At 40.5% G+C, this 15,265-nt stretch overlaps 1 protein-coding gene across 10 annotated transcripts in view; it reads left to right on the top strand.

The window, feature by feature from the left end:
* CDC14A (cell division cycle 14A) overlaps positions 1–15,265 on the top strand; it is a 189,674-nt gene that overhangs the window by 171,472 nt on the left and 2,937 nt on the right. For 7 of the 10 annotated variants that reach the window (XR_011565780.1, XM_070786027.1, XM_070786029.1 and 4 more), the window contains one exon: positions 208–544. Coding sequence is in view for 8 of the 10 variants with exons in the window: in XM_070786027.1 (XP_070642128.1) it covers positions 208–544 (337 nt within the window). In the remaining 2 variants the exon portion in view is untranslated. Of the gene's footprint in view, positions 1–207; positions 553–618; positions 15,263–15,265 lie in introns of those variants that run through there. The other 3 variants (XM_070786034.1, XR_011565781.1, XM_070786028.1) reach the window with 3 other exon arrangements.

Here is a 15,265-nt window from a genome sequence, read left to right as displayed (position 1 = left end):
TTTGACAGAGGAAGTTGCCACGTATAACTACAGGCCACATATTGTAAGATCACCAAGAACTATTCTGTCACCATTTGCATTGATCCGAACTGTCTGCATCGCCTTCCCCTAATGTCCTGATTAATGTGTTTTAGAAACATGAACTCTGCATGAGTATACATGGCTATCTATGTCCCCCCCCCGCCCCCACCTGTGTTTTTCATTCAGCTTTTCCATAAACTCCCGGCTAGCCAGTTCTCTAGGGAACTTGAATGCTGCAGCCGACGATCCAGAGAACAAAAAGACCACATCACCCTCCAAGATGGGTTTCATCGCCAACCCGTTCACCAACCTCTTGAATGGCAGCTCCCAGCCGCCTGCCAGAAATTACCCTGAGCTCAACAACAACCAGTACAGCCGAAGTAGCAGCAGCAGTGGGAGTGCCCCAAGCAGTCAGCCGGGCCCCCACGGCACTAAGACCACCGAGGAGCACTCCACCGCCCTGCGGCCCTCCTACACCGGCCTGTCTTCCTCCTCAGCGAGATTCCTGAGCCGATCAATCCCCGTAAGTTCGCAGACACCACCTCTTGGCCCTCAGAACCCTGAACGTGACTTCTGTGCCTTGGCTGGGACCGCAAGTTTGCAGACACCCCCTCTTGGCCCTCAGAACCCTGAGCTCAACTTTTGTGCCTTGCCCTCCCAGCCAAGGCTGCCACCAAAGAAATTTAATAGTGCCAAGGAAGCCTTCTGATCTATGCCTCCCTCTGTGCGGTGAAACTGTCTCTGCACGCACATTCCGCTGGCTCCTTAAGTAAATGCCAAGTTTCAACCTGGTTTTCTTTCCTCCTTCTTTTTCTTCTCCTCTTCCCTCTCCTTTGTATGTGATGTCTCTAGGAAAGGAAGCGGCTCTCACTCCCTTCATCGTGGACCCTGTTGACTTCAGTTACTTTTCAGCAGGTTCATTCTCCAATCACTCTGAGTATAGGGTACAAGGTCAGGGGACTGAGTCACATGACAGGCAGCATCTGCTGTGGTTGTGGTGGTATCCCGGCTTTTTCTACACTGTATATCAATGAATTTGGAGTATTTAAGCATGTAAGGTGCTGATGAACAGCGTCTTCTCAGAAGTAACCATTTAAGCCCTTGACTGTGTCACCTTCTGGCAGGAAACTGACTCAGAATTGATTAAATGACAAATGGAGAGTGTTGATAAGGAAGGTTTATGGGTAGGTACCTGGGATATAGGAGAGGGGAAGGCAGGGTAACAGGAAGATGTTTAAAATGAGCTCTCACTCTTCTAGAGATAGGATGAGGATCTCCATACACATTTTACCCATGAGTTCTTCATTTCGGTCTCCAAGCCCACTTTTTAACCAGTAATCCTTGTTCAGTTCAGTTTAGTTCAGTTCAGTTGCTCAGTCATGTCCGACTCTTTTCGACCCCATGAATTGCAGCACGCCAGGCCTCCCTGTCCATCACCAACTCCCCGAGTTAAGTAAGATTTTGTTGGTTCGCCCCCCTGCCAAGAGTCACTTTAATCACATTTGTTGATTGCTTCAAAGGGAATTGAGATCTATGGGAATGTGAGTTTTGATTCAAGAGAATGAGGACAAAATAGGAAGGAGAAATAGATCTACACAAGGCAGTGTCAATCAGTGTTAGAATGCAGCCTTGCCTCGACTCAGGCACAAGCAAGCCCTAGTGTTCTGGGAAGGCTGTGGTCCTGTGCCCCTCATGCCCACTGTTCTTCAGACACTTCCTCAGCCTTTACCCTGGGAGGGGGCTTCCCAGGTGGCGTTAATGGTAAAGATCCCACCTGCCAATGCAGGAGACATAAGAGACGTGGGCTGGATCCCTGGGTCAGGAAGATCTCCTGGAGGAGGGCATGGCAACCCACTCCAGTATTGTTGCCTAGAGAATCCCATGGACTGAGGAGCCTGGCGTGAACTACAATCCATGGGGTCTTAAAGAATCAGACATAACTGAAGTGACGTTATCCTGGGGGAGGTGGGTCTTTGCAGGGGAGGGAAGAGGAGGAGACATGCGGGTGGCAGTGGGCCTCTCAGGGCCTTTTGTGAAAACCCATACCCCATGGTATTAGCTAAGAGGACCCGCTTTCCTTATATGGCAGTTTAGAAACCACTTTTCTAATGTGAAGATGCAGTGTGTGTGCGTACTCATACGTGTGTGCGCGTGTGTGTGTTGGACTCATTACTACGCCCATCCCTACCTGAGGCCTCTTTTCAAAGTTTTTTTCCCACTCTGTACACCCAGAGTCCTTTCTAGCACATATGATTCCCCCTATCTGATTTTATTCCCGGTGATGTTTTTCAACTTGAGATTCCTGTATAGATTATAGCCTCAGCCGACCCTATCCCTTAATTTGACTCTAATCCCATTAAGTTATGGGCACACATGTATCAATAAAACTTAAATCCTTGTAACTGGGATTAGATGGAAAATGAAGTGTATTTACATTTTCATAACTAGGTTTACAAGTCATGTACTTCAGAACAGGAGTTGAGTTCAGTCGATGTTTTCATATACTGATTATGGGTCAGCCTCTTTTTTTAGACCAGAGTATGAATCTTTCCATTTTCAGAAAAAGTGTTAAACATGAAGATAATTACTTGAATATCTTGCAGATTTTGTGGCTAAAGGTTTCGTGTACAGTAAGTCCCCTGCATAAGGACTAGTTCCTTCTGAGAGTGCATTCACAAGTCCAGTTTGTTCCTAAGTACAACAAAGTTAGCTTAGGTGCCCAACTATTAATAATGCAATCAGCTATATAGTACTGTACTGTAATAGGTTTTATAATACTTTTCACACAAACATAAGAAACAAACACGAAAGATAAAGAAAACATTCTTGACAAGTACAGTAATACAGTACAACAGTACAGCTGGTATACTGGCATCAAGTAACAGGCAAGAATTACTGACTGGAGGAGGGAGAGGAGATGGGAGATGGAAGACTCGAAAGATAATCAGCAATAGAAGACAGAGGGCAAGATGCAACTTCACTCATACCTTTACGTTGATGGCACAAGTTCTGTTTCCTTGTTGGATTCAATTCTGTCTACCCTCTTGCAAACAATCCAGTGATGTCTGTGTAGTAGCTCTTTCTGTCTCGTCATAGATGACGTGGAAGCACCGGATTGCATTCTGAAGGGCTGATGCAGTCTTCCTGTACTGTTGTAGGTTGGGTCCTGGCCTCAAAGACTAACAGTGCCTCCTCAAAGAAAATCTCCTTGCCGTTTCCTGCATCGTGAATCTCTTCGGTTCTCCAGTTACTTCTTCCTCTTGTCTCTCTCTGTCCTTTCTCTGGGCCTCCAAGTCCCAGTGCTTCTTAGCAGTACTAGCTACATCCCCGCTGCTTTGATGCTTGCTTCTGGACATCCTGGGCTTGAAATCAAGATACTGTACCCTATAGAGTCCTGTTCAGAAAAGTACATGAAAGTACAACCCCGTGTAGAAGATGCATGCGTGGGACAATACGCGCCAGACATGTGAACTTACTTATGTGATTGGACATGCGAATGCACATCTGCGTCTTTGAAAGTTCAAAACTTGAAGATTCATATGTAGGGGACTTAGCTGTAATCCACATTTATAGCTGAATACTTAGCTTGGTATTCAGCTTGGTATTCAGTTAGGAATACCTGATTGGTAGATAGCTGAATACTTACCAATACAAGCACTGGTAGTTTGATGAGAATAACGTTCTACTTGTTCTGGATCTCAGTTTTCCTCTTTTCTGTTGGCAATGTGGGGACTGCCTAGCTCCCATGTTGGTTCCTGTAGCCACTCTGTCTATATAACTTGATTTTGGCTTCATTCCATATTTTGTTATTTTTCTTCACCTCTCCTCCTGTGCCTCATCCCTCTCCTGGCCTGAATAGAGTGATTTTCCAATAATGAAATTTAAAGTAATATTCTGTGTGGGCAGCTGCTCCTCTTCCCTTTTCTCCTTAAATTTGTTACCTTAGTGTAAAGAAAAGCATTTATAAACAGAATTGCCAGCAGGACATTTTCCTCCCTCTCACCCTCCCAGGAAGTAACAACAATAGGTGTCTTATAGCCGATTTTCCTTCCTTCATCTTTGCCTAATAAACCTCTGTGAGAGGAAGGGCTCCAAGCCCTACCGTTGCTGGCTTGCTGGCAGAAAGTCTAAATTAAGATGGAAATTCCCATTTTATGCAGAATAAAGTAGGAGGTTGAGTGTTTTCCCTTCATTGTTTCAATGCAGCTTTTGTAATTGTTACAGGTTTCTTGTCTAAATAAGATGGTCTTTCTTTCCAGTGCTATATCACTCAGCAAAAAAATGTTTTTAAATCCTCAGGTAGGAAATGAAATCTAGATTGCAGTATCCTTCCCCCACCTTTAAGAAAGACCCAGAAACTCCTAGGGAACGGGGGTTGCCGGGTATTTAGAGGGCGTCTAATATTTTAAAAGCTGCAATTAGCATCTCTTTTGAAAGCTGCAATTGCTTCTCACTTTGTGCCGCAGTTCAGCCCCCAGAAAAATGTGGAAATGATTTCCTTGTTCTGTCATGAAGTGCTTTAACACAGAAAACAAGAAGAAATGTTAAGGAATCCTTATGGTTGTGACAGAATTCTGAGAAGCAGATTTTATTTTCATTTATTTGGCCTGTTCTGTTCTTCTTGAGGTTTCTACTGACCAGCACAACACACCAAGTTTCATTTTGGTTGACCCACTTACTGTAAAAAAAATCAGTTTTCCCTCCCCGGCATTCAGAGGAGTTTTCAAATCTTAAAAGAGTTGAAGGACGTGTGATTATGGTGTGGGTGGGGTGGAAGTATTTTATTAAATTGAAATTACTTGAGGCATCTGTCTTGAATATTTGCTCTATGTTATTTTTAAGAGACTTACCACTGAATTGCTAGTCATCTGCCTCGTCCTTGCCTGACCCTGCAAGTGTAGGTTAGGTCACCATGCTTCCCCCGTAAGCCCTTGTACACCCTGCCTTGGTCTTGATTGATACTCAGACTCTCACTTTGCATTTTAATCATCTGTCCCCTTATCTGTATGCCCCACTAGACTGTAAACTTTGTGAGAGCAGGGACGGTATCTCTGTTTTTCACTCTTTTATGCTCTGTGCCTTGCTTATTGTAGGCGCTCATCAAGTACTTCCTGAATATTATGGATGTTTGGATATTTAAATGAATGATCGTGCTAAGAATTATTGCTTCCATTTTAAAGATAAATACCTTGAGGGTTTGAGAGTTTAAATATTTTGCCCTAGGTTATACCACAAATATGTTGCAAAGCTATAATTTGCACCTGGATCATTTTGACTACAAAAAAGCATTTTCTTCTGATTATTTCATATCATATATATACCGTGATAGGTGTTTAAAATAGAGGGATATCTAAAGGATATCTCTTTTTTTCAAGAAAGATTAGGAAATGCTGTAAAGAAAGGGTAACATTTTAGTTGGGCTTTGGAGGACGAATAGGAGCCTTCTAGGAATCTAGTGATGAAAATATGAAGAGGAAGAATGGTCATTTCAGGCAATGGGAGCTACAAGAACAGAGGTAGAACCTTAGTACGATAGTTCTTAGGTTCTAAAGACAAGTAGACCTGGGTTCAAATCTTGTCTCTACCATTTCCTTTTGGCAAGTACTTTGGCAAGTTACTTAACTTCTCTGAGCCTCAGTAAATGGGAATAATAGTAATCAGGAGCATAACTAGGTTTTGTGCATCCTAAAACTTAAACAATTTGGTGGGACCTATTTAAGATAAACAGTACAAACTATTTTTGTAAATTTTATAGACATAAGACTGTGCTTTGAAAGGGGTTTGTGTGCCTGTGAGGCCTTAAAGCTAATGTGGTAATGATAATCTTTGTAATAGGGTGCTTGTGATCATTAATTGAGATAAGTCATCTGAAGTACTTTACGTAGTACATATAGATAATGCTCCATAATTGCAGCTATAATTTTTTTTAAGAGCGATGAGTGTTCCAGCGCAGCTGAAGCTTTAGGTGGTTACCTAAAATCAGGCTGGAAAAGTAAGCTGAAGCCCAACCAGGAGATGCAGTTTAAGCTACTGGAATTGCTTTAGCAAGAGTGACTTGATCAGATCTGATTTGATGAAGATAATCCTGGCAATCATGGGGACGGGAGTTCTTGGTAGAAACCCTGAAGGCAGGAGCCCAGTTTGAGCCCTGTCTGCCGTCCCCAGTCTGTACTTCAACAACTGTCCTTGGGTATATTCTATGCTTTTCATAATGACCTGCATTTCAGTGCCCATAATAGTACAGATACATTAAATAATATATGACCAACAACTAACATATTTTTATTATGAATTTTAAATGGTATATTTATTTTTATAAATGGATACTTAACTACCTGAGGAAAAATTATGGTCTTTAGGAAACATTTTTTAATAACACTTGAGCATGCTGCTGCTGCTGCTAAGTTGCTTCAGTCGTGTCCGACTCTGTGCGACCCCATAGACGGCAGCCCACCAGGCTCCCCCGTCCCTGGGATTCTCCAGGCAAGAACACTGGAGTGGGTTGCCATTTCCTTCTCCGATGCATGAAAGGGAAAAGTGAAAGTGAGCATGAGGAGTTGTAAAATAATGTGTTTTTTAATAAATATATATATATTCATGTTGGCAACAAAAGTTTTTTATCACTTCTGTGTCAGGGTACATTAATTTTTGCTTTATGAGAACAGCCTTTTTATTACAAGCTTTTACTGTATTGACCTTTAGAATGTATAAACATAAGTAAGATAAGTAGTCCTATAATAAGGTTCTTTTGAAAGCTGCTTTGGGTTTCGCCTATTAAAATCCTTTTTGTGACTTTTAAAATTTTTATTAAGTAGTAGCTGATACTAAGCTTTTATTTACTTACGTACTGATCTTCAAACATTTTAAGATTAGTCTCTTAGTGATGCTTCAGATTATGTCATGGTCATTCATTGTCTCTTGGAATTTCCCCATTCTTCTCTATTCTGTAGCTTTCTCATCTTCTTTGTTGTGTTAGCCTTGCCAATGGTTTTCCTAACTCAGTCTTTTAAAAACATTTTAAATTAGAGGCTGATTGTGTTACAATGTTGTGCTAGTTTCTGCTGTACAACAAGGTTAATCAGCTATAAGTGTACATATGTCCTGGCTCTCTTGAGCCTCCCTGCCCCTCCTCCCTATCCCACCCTGCTGTGCTGTCACAGAGCGCCCAGCTCAGCCCCCTGTGCTATGCAGTTGTTTGCTGCTGGCTCTCTGTTTTACCCATGGCAGCGTATATCTGTCAGTGCTGCTTCTCTCCATTCATCCCACCCACTCCTTCCCCTGCTGTGTCCACAAGCCCATTCTCTATGTCTGCATCTCTAGTCCTGCCCTGCAAATCGATTCATCAGTACCATTTTTCTAGATTCCATATATATGCATTAATATATGTATTTGTTTTTCTCTTTCTGACTTACTTCACTCTGTGTAACTGGCTCTGGTTCATCCACCTGTGGCATTGCCTTAAACTTGATGCAGTTGTTCAGCCAAGAAATACTAATACTGTCGAGATCTTGAGCTCGGTCTCAGTATTGAACCACATCTTTGGCTTTCTTTCAGCATTGGTATTCTTCTGTTCCCTTCCCAGGAGACTTGGAAATGTCAGTTGACAAAGCATTGCTTTGTTCTGAGGTCAGCATGGTCCCAATAATGCCTTTAAATGTGTGTAGATATTATATAGATACACACAGTGTTTGCAGACCGTTGTGAGCCTTCAGCCTTCTGATATTAATGAGGTCATCATCTGTGTGGGCTTTGGCATCCTCAGGTTCAGTCTCTGATTGAAGGTTATGGGAGTGGAAAGAAAGGATATAAAAAAATAGTATGTTAGCTTAGCTGCTATAATAAAATACCCTAGACTAGCAGTCTATATGGAGAAGGCAATGGCACCCCACTTCAGTACTCTTGCCTGGAAAATCCCATGGACGGAAGAGCCTGGTAGGCTGCAGTCATGGGGTCACTAAGAGTCGGACACGACTGAGTGACTTCACTTTCACTTTTCACTTTCATGCATTGGAGAAGGAAATGGTAACCCACTCCAGTGTTCTTGCCTGGAGAATCCCAGGGACGGAGGAGCCTGGTGGACTGCTGTCTATGGGGTCGCACAGAGTCAGACATGACTGAAACAACTTAGCAGCAGCAGTCTATAAACAACAAGTCAATTTCTCACAGTTCTGGAGGCTGAAAGTCAGAGACTGGGGGCCAGCGTGTTCAGGTTCAGGTGAGTATTCTCTTCTGGGCTTCAGACTGTCATCTTATTGTATCCTCGCATAACTGTAAGAGGGTGATGAAGCTCTCTGAGTCCCTTTTATAAGAAGGCCAATCTCATTCATGAAGTCTCTGTTCTCATGACCTAATTACCTCCCCAAATCTCTACCTCCTAATACCATCATATTGAGGAGTTTGGCTTTTTTTGTTTTAAGATTTTTTGATGTGGACCATTTAAAAAATCTCTATTGACTTGTTTCTGTTTTATGTTTTGGATTTGGGGCTGCAAGGTATCCTAGCTCCCTGACCAGGGATCAAACCCACACCCCCTGCACTGGAAGGCAAAGTCTTAACCATTGGACCATCAGGGAAGTCCCCAGCTTTACTCTTTAGCTACCAAGCTTCTACCAGCATTCATGACAACTGTAACATTTTTCTAATCCTTAACATCATCAGTGATTTATTGATTACCTCCTATGTACCTTACATTGTATTAGCTGCAATGCTTATGCATCATCTTCCCAACCCAAGAATTGAACCAAGGTCTCCTTCATTGCAGGTGAATTCTTTACCAATTGAACTATGAGGGAAGCCCATCATCATATTTATTTAACCCATAATTTACAGATGAGGAAACCAAGACTCAAAGAGACAGTGACTTGTTCAGTCTCGCAGCTGCTTCCTTAGCTCCTGTGATCTTTGTTTTTATTCATTTGGAATTCCATTTCATAGACCTTCTTACTGCTTAGACCATTGCTTCTGGTGTCTTGGGTTCTATAAGGCTCCTCTCAAACATTTTCTCCCCCTTACCACTAACTCCTCCCCATGACCTCTTTATGACCCCTGCCTGTTCCCTTTCTGTTTACTTCCTTCTGTAACCCACATAGTCATTTCTGCTTCCTTTTTCCAACATTCTCTTTTCCGCTTGAACTTTTTTTCTATAGCCACTTCATCACTAGCCTCCAAAATTAGATCAGTTCAACCATCTCCTATCTGTTTATAGTCTCTTCTGAGCTCTGTTGGAGAAAATCCCATGACTGTCAATTGATTCCATTTCAAATAAATTTCTAATTTACCCAGACCCTTCAGTGCTCATGATGAGTTTACCTGGCCTATCTTGGCTTCCTTTCTCTTCCCCGCATTTGTTGTTCTGTCACTAAGTTGTGTCCGACTCTTTGGGGCCCCATGGACCGCAGGACACCAGGGTTTCCTGAGCCAGTGATGCCATCCAACTGTCTTGTTCTGTCATCCCCTTCTCCTCCTGCCTTCAATCTTTCCCAGCATCAGGGTCTTTTCCAATGAGTCATTGACTGCTCCAAAACTTCTTCACATTCTTCATCAGCACAAATCCTCCAACCTCCAGAGGCTGAGAACATATAATTTTTCAGGAATAATTCCCCTTAACTGCCCTCTTTACTACCTCAAAGTATATCTGCATCTGACTTGTCCTTTTATTCCTTTTCAAAAACAGAAGCTCTCCTCTTTTTCAGTGGTAACTCCACGAACCTGAACTATTCTTTGTGGACTGTTCCTGGGAGTTGGCCTGTGCACAGCCTTGCTCTCTTATATCTCCAGTCTCTTACACCCTGTTTGCCTGTCTCTTCACCTGCAATCAGGTACAGGCCGGTCTTACCAATTGCTTCCCTCAGTTCTGCCACCTCTCATAGTGTCTCCTTTATGGCCAGACTTGGACAAGAAAGGCATGTGCACCGCCTCCTCCCCACTCCCCCCTCCTCCCCGACACCCGCTCCCCGCGCCCCCGACCCTGCCCCCCGCCTTCTGGTGAGTCTTTTCCACTGGCTGCCACTGACTTCTTTAAACCAGATCTGATGATCTCTTGTCAGTTTTCATTCTTCTTAGTTTTTGTGCAGCATTTGACGATACTGACCACCCTTTTCTCCTGTTATTTTGGTCCATTTTGAGTTTTGGAATATTATTTTCCTGTTTCTCCTCCCCTTCCCATTAAATAGTTACCTGTTTGTCTTTGTCCACCTGCCCCTTTATGATTTTTCCCCAGTCTCTGACCTTGGTCCGCTTCTCTGTGTGGGTAATCGTCTCCTCAGCATTGGACTTACATTTCTACCTTCCCCTGGGCAATACTGGAGGAGGATACATGCCCTTCATTGGTCCTCTCCTCCTCTTGTTTCCTGGCTAACTGTATCTTTGTATATCCAGTCATCTGAGCTAGAAATCTGGAATTGTCTTTGACGCTACTTCTGCCTTTCCCTCTGCCACATCCAGCCACTAAGTCCTAGCAGTTTTCCCTTGAAATATCTGTATTTTGTTGTCCATTCTTAGCACTGCTGCCTTCATCGAGGTCTCCATGGACTATTGAAATGGCCCTTTAAATTTCCTTCCTCTATTTTGCTGCTGTGCTAGATTTCTGAGACAAGCTGCTCAAACTATTCCTGTGTTCAGAATCATTCAGTATCTCCACTTCACACACAGGGTCCCATCTGGACCCCTGGCCTGCCTTCGGGGCCCTTCTCCATCAGTCCATGTGCCTCCCCGCCGGCTCTTCTTCAGCAGCTCCAGCCAGCATCCTGACTCAAGCTCTGCCTCCTGCCGAGTCCTAGCACAGGTGGTTTACTCTGCTTTTCCACCTGTCTCTGCTTGGTTATATATTTCCTGGCCTGGCTCACCAGTTTTCTTTTTGATAAGGCGTTTGTGACCCATCCAGGCAGAATACCTTTTCATCTCTTACAGGATTTTGTTCACAACCCCCTACCCCCAGCCCCCACCCCGGGTTTCCCGAGACAATCAGCTGTATGTGATTCTCTCTCTCTTCTGCTGGCTTTAAAGCTTCTCAGAGGCATGTTTGTTTTCTCAGGTTCCAAAGTACAGAAAACGCCTAATAAATATTTATTGAACTAAACGTTAGTTAGCATATCTAGGTTCACACATGTTAAGCAGAGGGCTAATTAGGGGCCCGTTATTATTGCAAGCACAGGAAGCACTAATAGCAAGCACACAACGCTTCAGCGTCAGCTTTAATACACAGTAATCTGAGAGTTTATTATTTTCTAGATATGTGACTTTACTAAAATAAGAGAAACTACATTTTAACCAAGCTTGCATCAATATAATTTTGGTGTTCAGATGAACTGAAAACTCATGTGATGGTTGGCTGAGTCAAGTTGGGTGTCAACAATCTGTCACCTAACAATTGAGCTCTTTATGATTGTTGAAGAGCACATATTAAGTTCCTCCAGAAAAAAGAATCTATTAAAAGTTATGTAGGAAGGCGAGAGAATAGTTATATAGCATTTTAGTTAACTAAAATCAGATTGTTAAATCTTTGGGTCCCTGACCTGCTTAGAGAACACTATAGAAAAATGCTTACACTTCTTTCAAAGCTGATTTTATCACAGAGCATAGCCTTTTTGTGTATATGATGCCAATAAAACATTATTCAGCTGTGCTTCTGCTAGAGTATGAAATCACATTTGTGGAAATATGTATCAATGCATATTGATATATGCATTGATTATATGCATATGATTATATGCATATATGCATATGCATATCAATATATACATATAATGCATACATTTTGTGTGTTGCTCATTTACAAGCACTACAACTGGAAACTCCATTGCAAAGCTATAAAAAGCCCAGGAGTATAGTGGCAGTTATAGATAAACTTATTTTTACTCAGTGTTTTTTTTTTTCCCTCATTTGTTCACTAAATCTTAAAATACAGGACGTACATGTATGATACCATATTGACAAATGTATTTTTTCTTTTAATTATCAATGATACCATGAAAACAAAGCACTTTTTAAAAATTGAGTATGGTTGATTTATTGATACAATATTGTATTAGTTTCAGATGTATGGCAAAGTGTGAAACAAATCACTTTTTTCCTTGTAGGTGCTTTTGCCTGGGTAGTTAGAACTCAAACCAGGGTAACTGGTAGATTATTTTTTTCTTCCTTAAGGGACTTGGGAAAATGGGGAAATGCAAGGAAGAAGAAATAAATGTGGCAAAAGCACATGGCGGTTTTGACCTACATCAGATCACAGGGTCCTTTGGTTCAAGTTGTTTGAACCTTAAGACATTATTGCATTGTTTTGCTGGCAAAGACCTTAACTTTAATTATTCGTTATGTTTTGCTGTTTTTGATAGTCAGTTTATAGTTTTATTTGTTAACTATTTGTATAGTATTTATATTTATAATTATTAGATATTATTCTACCATGATTAGATAACTGGGCTGTTTAAAAAAGAAACTCCTTCAGAGTAGCTAAATTTTTAAAGTCACTACCTACATCTGCCAAAACAGATTAGTAGCACATTTCCAGAACAGAACAAATTGTCTTGATCTCCTTACCTAACACTATGTTTTGTGTCAGATCCAACTGCTTTCAGAGCAAGAATTCTTGATGGAAGCTTATATTTTGACATAAAAATTTGGGGGGCTGCAATGTAAGGTAATTTTATCTTTCATTTGCAGGCTGGATATTGCTATATTATTCATTTACGGTATTCGTACTGTAAAAATACTATATAATCATGCTAAACTTGATCTAGTCTTAACTCACTAAACCCTATTGAACTCAATTGGCACATGAACTTGAATTTTCTATATGAGAAATTAAAATCTCTTGGTTATTTAAATAAGTGCTACTTTGTAAAATAATATTTACACCTCAGGTCTCCCTTCCTTTGTAATCATATCTTTGTCTTTGCTGAGGATTTTTTGTTGGTTTTGTATTTCAGATTGATTAGGTATCCTTATGGTAATGATAAAAATTGGCAAGGCCGAATTAAAACTTTAATCAGAATATTTAAACATGGGCGTTCTAATAAAGAAAATTCCTTTATGGACTATTACTGAGAATTCTTTTGGGTTCAGTCCTATGGAAAATCATTAAAAAATCTTAATTACAGTAATAAATAGTACATTCTCTTTTGTCTGTTAATATTTCTTTGCTTACTCAGGCTCATACCCTACTCATTATTTGTCTGTGTCAGGTGATAAAATATTCAGTTGATAAGGACTGAATCTCAGGACAAATGCTTAAAGTGTCTTGAGGCATTATATTGTGGAGGCTAAGACTTTGGGCTTTGTAGCCACTGCTGGAGTTCAAATTCCTTCCTAGTTGCATGATCTTAGGCAAGTTGCTTTAATGTTTTATTCCTCAGTTTCGCCATCTCTAAAATGAGCCGTTCAGAGCATTTAATGAGCTAACACACATAAGATGTTTAGAATTGTGCCTAGTATGTAGAAAGTACTCAATAAGTATCCTTTTACAGAATAATTGACCAGTAGCATATCTAATTTATCAAGAATTCCAGTTAGTTGTACTTCAATTAGTCTCTTTTGAACAATAAAATCAATAATGATATTGTTTATATAGTACAATGATGCATTTACATTTTTACTGTTAAAATTAAAAATGCTAATAACTGGCTATTGTGTTTTCTGGAACATTGATAGCTTTAGGATACATGTACATTTAGAAGACAAATGAACCAGATACCCTGAATACAACCCCATGATATAAACACGTGGTGCTTGAAATCTAAATGTCATTGTTACTATTGTCCCCTCAGTTAAAAGGCCTTGAAATACTAGTTATACTTTTTTCAAGTGGATAGGTCATGTAGATTTTAACAGTCCTCTTCCTTCCCTAAGTCCACTTCCATTAAGATTTCCATTTTAGACTGAAAATGAAGAGGAGTTAATTTATTACATAACACTGATGTCAGAATAATGTGCTAAACCTGTTTTGATCTGATCTGATTTTTTTTAACTTTATTTACACCATATAAAGAAACCATGGAATATGTTTGGTTTGGTTTTGAGAACTTTGGTATCATATTTTTATCCCACAGTACCTAATATATTCATACTACTGATGTTCAGTCATTGTTGAATGAATTAACCAGCATGACAGAAGACTAATGAATATATACTTCACATGAAGGATTGAAATCCTTAATATTCTAGGAAATGTTTCCATTTTTCAGTTCCGTGTATATCATGATTCCATAAATCATGTAAATATATGTACAGACATATTTTTTCCGTGTATATTGATGCATGTATAAAACACTTTGCCCTGGAAGAAAGTTAGTTTCACAAAGGTCACTTGTCTAGCATCTGTTCATTTGCTGTATCTCTATTTATTGAGAGTTGATAAAACTTTAAGATACTTGCAAAAACAACTTCTTTATAAATTTTCAAGCAGTCACAGGAGCTTTATAATTTCTGTTAGTGATAACATGAGTAACTTCTAGTTAGAACAAAAGTGAAAGTTAAAATATTGCCAAGAAAACACTGGCCAATGTATAGCCTGCATATGTGGCATCTTTGCAGCTACAAAGAACTTGTGGCTCTGCCCTCTCGGCCTACTGGCCAGATTTCAGAAGAAACTGGGATAAAGCACCTAGAAAAATGGTAGTCCACTTTTAAGCTCTAAATGCTAGGTTGGCAGCTGTTGTCTCACAAGTTAAATGGGCTTCAAGGCATTGGACCAGTTTCACTGGACTTTCTCTTTTATTCTCTCTCTAAATTCAGGTGTATTTACAATATAGTACCCTAAGTTTTGATCATCTCTCCTGTTTTGAAGCCTTTACGTAAACTACATCCTGCAGTCATTTTGCCAAGCCTTTTCCTTTTTTTCCTAATGCTCTTGACCTTTAACCTCTGAAATTTGCAGCCTGAGAGCACACCTACCCCCTACTCAACCTTCCCTTTCCACTCTTTGCCTAATCCTTTGCTTGTGAACAGTGTTACTCTTATTCTGTGTATATTATTGCTTAATGTTGGCACATTTGTCTTTTCACTTTATGTCTGTGTGACAGTGTGGTCTTTTGCCCTTTAAGGGCAGGGACCATAACTTTTGACTCACTGTGTTGATAGATTCTTATGTACTATAGTAAATGGCTGTTGGTAGGATATAAAATTCACTGGGATTTTGAAGCTAATCAAAGATAGTTTGAATCCTTTTGTAACTTATTTGCAAAATGAAGATTCTTCTTTTTTTTTTTTTTTTTACTGATACCTATACTATCAAAAAATGGACTGATCT

The sequence above is a fragment of the Bos indicus genome, chromosome 3 (genome assembly GCF_029378745.1).
Source record: "Bos indicus isolate NIAB-ARS_2022 breed Sahiwal x Tharparkar chromosome 3, NIAB-ARS_B.indTharparkar_mat_pri_1.0, whole genome shotgun sequence".
NCBI classification, from domain to species: domain Eukaryota; kingdom Metazoa; phylum Chordata; class Mammalia; order Artiodactyla; family Bovidae; genus Bos; species Bos indicus.
The sequence above is the reverse complement of the archived record's forward strand: the minus strand, read 5'-3'. Positions and strand labels throughout refer to the sequence as shown.